The sequence below is a fragment of the Haemorhous mexicanus genome, chromosome 3 (assembly GCF_027477595.1).
Source record: "Haemorhous mexicanus isolate bHaeMex1 chromosome 3, bHaeMex1.pri, whole genome shotgun sequence".
NCBI lineage: Eukaryota > Metazoa > Chordata > Aves > Passeriformes > Fringillidae > Haemorhous > Haemorhous mexicanus.
In genome coordinates this window covers 52,442,572-52,447,587 of record NC_082343.1, presented here as the reverse complement: position 1 = coordinate 52,447,587, position 5,016 = coordinate 52,442,572, and the positions used below count along the sequence as shown (strand labels likewise).

The 5,016-nt window shown below is 56.9% G+C and overlaps 1 protein-coding gene across 1 annotated transcript; it reads left to right on the top strand.

Moving 5' to 3' along the window:
* The first annotated feature begins 1,036 nt into the window (after positions 1 to 1,036).
* Positions 1,037 to 1,858, top strand: OLIG3 (oligodendrocyte transcription factor 3). The gene has a single exon (XM_059843362.1). The coding sequence runs from the start codon at positions 1,037 to 1,039 to the stop codon at positions 1,856 to 1,858; it is 822 nt and encodes a 273-aa protein (XP_059699345.1).
* Positions 1,859 to 5,016: the final 3,158 nt, after the last annotated feature.

Below are 5,016 nucleotides of genomic sequence, written 5' to 3'. Positions count from 1 at the left end.
GGGCTGCCGGCCACCCCTCCCGCCGCCAAGCACACCGGTCTGCCGCCGCACCCGGGCTTTCCCCGTTTATTTAAAGGGAGTCACTGGCCCGGGGGGAGGCGGGTTTCCCAGCCCGCACCTTCCCGCGGCTGATGCCCGAGTCATCATCGCTCATTTAAACAAAGCTACTACCCAGGTACGAGGCAGTTGCGGCCAGCCCTCCCAGGCGAGGGCCAGCCGGTGCCGCACCACACGCCCCGGCCGGGGAGGACAGGGAAAGGGGGAGGGAAAGGCAAACAAAGCGTCGAGCCGCGGCTGGAGCCGGGCATACTGTAGGACGGGGGACAGACGTCCCCCAACCCCTCCTGCCCGAGCGGAGGGACTTCCCCGGGTGGCTTCTGCCCGCTGCCGCCCGCGACCGGGGTTTGCTGGCCGGCCCCTCGCAGGCACGCAGCCCCTCGCAGCCCCCTGCCTCCCTACTGTAGACGGGATGAGGTTTTATATTGGAAATGAGGAGAGGCAGGGGGAGGAGAAGGCGCGCACACGGAGCGATGAGTGTGCGGTGTCAATCAGAGGGGTTTTGTGTCTCCTTGACTCCTGATGGTCCGTGGCTGAGGTGTCCCGGGTGGCACCACAATGAATATGAATAGGGGTCCTTGCTAAATGGGACAGTCAAAGCGCACCGCCCTGAATAATGGCACGTCATCCTAACTAGACCATTATACATAGGAGGGCTCCTTTTGTCTCTGCTCTCTGCTGCAGCTCTATAAAAGCCCCTCTTTTTCAAGCTGAGGTTAGTCCAAGCATACACTAACTAGCCATCCTGTAAACAGGCTGAGTAACCGGGTGGAGAGAGAGAGAGGGGAGACATTAGAGAGAGAGAGAGGGCTGAGGGGCTTTTTTCTTCTTCCTCCAGCATTTCCAGCCCTTCGCTGGCAGACCCTGCCGTCCGTTTATTTCCTTTTCGTTTTGTTTTTGTTGCTTTTTGAAGGAGAGTTGTCTTGTTCCGCCACCTCCAGAGCAGGGAAAGAGTTTCTTGCTCAGAAGCCTGAATACAATGAATTCTGACTCCAGCTCTGTCTCCAGCAGAGCTTCCTCGCCAGACATGGATGAGATGTACCTGAGAGACCATCACCACCACCACCACCACCACCACCACCAAGACAGCCGGCTCAACTCGGTCTCCTCCACTCAGAACGATCTGGTGCAGAAGATGTCTGGGGAAGGCCTCACCAGGAGCGGTTCCAAGGCCGGAGGGGAAGGCAGCAAGTACAAAATCAAGAAGCAGCTTTCGGAGCAGGACCTGCAGCAGCTGCGGCTGAAGATCAACGGGCGGGAGCGTAAGAGGATGCACGACCTCAACCTCGCTATGGACGGGCTGCGGGAGGTGATGCCCTACGCTCACGGACCTTCTGTGAGAAAACTCTCCAAAATCGCCACCCTCCTGCTAGCCAGAAACTATATCCTGATGCTCACCAGCTCCCTGGAGGAGATGAAGAGGCTGGTTGGGGAAATCTACGGGGGACACCACTCGGCCTTTCACTGCGGCACTGTGGGACACTCCGCCGGGCACCCGCCCCACGCCGCCGGCACTGTGCACCAGGTGCATCCCATCCTCGGCAGCGCCCTGTCCTCAGCCAACACCTCCTCCTCCCTCTCCGCCTCCCTGCCGGCCATCGGCACCATCCGGCCCCCACACTCCCTGCTCAAGACCCCCTCGACACCCCCGGCCCTGCAGCTCGGCAGCGGCTTCCAACACTGGGCTGGCTTGCCGTGCCCCTGCACCATCTGCCAGATGCCTCCCCCGCCCCACCTCTCGGCCCTCACCGCCTCCAACATGGCCAGGATCTCGGGGGAGACCAAGGACCTCCTCAAGTGACTCGGCGAGGCTCCCCCGGCCGCTGGGGCTGCGCCGGAGCCGGCGCTCCCACGGACGGAGAGGGGGCTGCGCCCGGTCCCCCCCGGGCCGCCGACGGACCTGCCCCCGCTGCCCCCACCCGCCAAGCCCTCTGTAACACGGGATTAGTGTAGTAAGGACCTTGCAAAGGTAATGTTCCACCCGGCTCCCCGGGCGATGTTTTCTTATTATACTAAACTGGAAAAATAGTCCCTGTTGTAAAAAGAATTATGATGATAATAATAATAATAATAATGATGATAATAATAATAATAATGCCGCTGATGGTAATCAAATGTAAATGATTCCTTAAAATGTATGTAAAAGGAAAAAAAAAAAAAAGACATGGTTGTCATTGTAGTGTTCGCAGCTACTAAGAGACGATGAAATCTGTTTGGGGCTTTTTTCCCTTCTTTTTTTTTCCCCGGGCTTTTCCTGTCTTTCCTTTCGCAACGCGACACCTCCGAAATTTCCCTTTCCAAACCTGGCTGCGGAAGCGCAGCAGCGGCCCAAGGTAGACCAGAGAGTGAGTGCATGCTTTCCGCCCCAGCTTGTCACCCGTGGGGACCGGCTACAGGAGGCTCCCCTGGCAACAGGGACTTCCGAGAGAATTCACTGAAGTTTTCCAGTGTGGTTTATGGTTTGGGGTTTTTTGTGGTCTGTTGTTTTTTTGTTTTGTTTGTTTTGTTTTTACAGATTTGGTTATGATGAGGTTTGGTGTTTTTTTTTTTTTTTTTGGTAGTTTTTCTTCTTCCCTCTGTGAAGAAAAATGAAAAACAAATAAAACAAAAAAGAGGAAAATAGTGCAAAACACAGCACAACCCTCCAGCAGATCTGTTTTGTCAAATCTCCCATCTCCTGCTCTCGGTGAAGTGTGTTGATTTAGCTGTCTGGGGTACAAATTTCTGTTGCTGGCTCTGAGTTTGTTAGTGTTTGCTGGTTTCGTTGTTGTTGATGTTGTTTTGCTTGTTTTTGGTTTTGTTTTCTTAAAAAAAAATTTGTTATGGTTTGGTTTTGCATGCGGGGTAAGCTCTTGCCAGATCGGTGATTTGTATATCTAAATCGGAACCTTTGTTGCTGTTTATTTCCTTTTCGATGTGTTTTCCTGGGACATTGTTTGAAATAATGTTATTCTTAATTTCATTCGTTTGTTTGTTTTCGGTTGGGGCCTCAAAGACACCACCATGTCTTTATTTTTTATATATTCTTGATAATAACTATCGATATATTTATTATTGACCAGTGTTTCTGGATGAGATTTCCAAATAAAGTAAAAAACTAATTCCAAGCTGCCTGTTTCGCCTTTGTCCGGGTCTGGAAGCTGAGAAAAGGCGCCGTATTTGATGGCTTTGGGTCTCGCCAGGACTTCCCGGGCCCAGCTGGAGGAGGCTGGCACAGCTCCGTGTGCCCTACCTCGGGGGCAGCCACGAACCCGATGTCCTCAGGTGTGTGTGAGCTGCCGGGCGGGTTCCGGCAGCTTCCAGCGGGCTGGGAACCGTCAGGAACTGGGGTGGCCCACGGCCAGTTCCGCAGCCAGAGGCGGCGGCGGGAGGACGGGCAGCGCTGGGGAGTTTATGGGCAATAACTTTTCTTTTCTTTTGAGAACCAGTTTTCGAACCAGTTTTCAGTCCTTTTTTTCGGGAGGGAAATGGTAGGATGGACAGAGTTGGGAAGGCAGTTCTGCCCCGCCGGGAGGCGGCTCTCCGTGGGGATGAGCGCGGCTGGCGGCTCCCAGCGCCCTGCGGCTCGGCACTCGGGAGCGCGGTCCTGCACTCCCCGGGCAACCCCGGCCCCCCGCCCCACGCGAAAAGGGATGTCCGGGAGGGACCTGAAGGAGCAGGAGAAGGCGACTCCCCCTGAGTCGTAAGTTGAGCGGTGACAGAGGAAGGATGGATGGGGCATTTAAGCCGAAATGCCAACCAACTTTCAGAAAGGCATCTGTGGGCGACCCGTGCCGGTGAGCGGGCTGTGCAATTCTGCGGCACCCAAGCCAGCATTAAGACATAAGCAAGCATACACAAACATTCGAAAATGAAAATAACGTGTATTTACAGTGAAAACACGAAATAACAAGTCACGTAATAAACCTCCCTGCCGTAAATCGCTCCCTGCCTGAAGTCAATCCTTACAGCAATTCAGCAAGATGATCAAGAGATGCTGCAGTTTCCTTCCTTCCTTCCTTCCTTCCTTCCTTCCTTCCTTCCTTCCTTCCTTCCTTCCTTCCTTCCTTCCTTCCTTCCTCCCTTCCTCCCTTCCTCCCTTCCTCCCTTCCTCCCTTCCTCCCTTCCTCCCTCCCTTCCCTCCCTTCCCTCCCTTCCCTCCCTTCCCTCCCTTCCTTCCCTTCCTTCCCTTCCTTCCCTTCCTTCCTTTCCTTCCTTCCCTCCCTCCCTCCCTCCCTCCCTCCCCGCCATGGGGCGCACCACTGAGGGCTGTTGTCCCGGAAGGTCCCGCTGGGGTGACTCCCAGGTGCCGTCGGAGCTGTGTTTGGGGTTCTGCGCAGGGCGCGGACCCGCCCCGCCGTCCCGGAGAGGGAGTGTGGGCTGGAGCCCCTGCTCGGCCCCGGCAGCCAAAGCACTCTGAGACACACTCCCCGCTCTTCCCCGCTGCTGGCAGCGGCAGCCCGCGGCGCTGCTGGCGGAGGGAAAGCGAGCAGAGGGCAAACAGGAGCGGGGCAAAAGCGGCAGAACAGCGAGGAGCCGCGGGGAGCGGGCAGCGCAGCGTCGGCCCGGACGCGGGGCTGCGGCCCCTCCTCAACCCGCCCCACGCACCTTCCATGCGGGGCTGGCACGGCTCCGTCCGGGCCCCCATCCTCCGCGACTCCGCATTTTCCCGGCCCTGCATCCCTCCCCTCGGAGCGGGGCAAGCGGGGTAGCCTTGGACGCGGCTGGGCTGCAAATGGCAACCGAGAGGAGAGCGACTCGCCCCGAGAATCTGCGTCTCTCGGCCCCTTCGGTCCTGGGGATGGAGGGTCCCTTCCCTTCCCTTCCCTTCCCTTCCCTTCCCTTCCCTTCCCTTCCCTTCCCTTCCCTTCCCTTCCCTTCCCTTCCCTTCCCTTCCCTTCCCTTCCCTTCCCTTCCCTTCCCTTCCCTTCCCTTCCCTTCCCTTCCCTTCCCTTCCCTTCCCTTCCCTTCCCTTCCCTT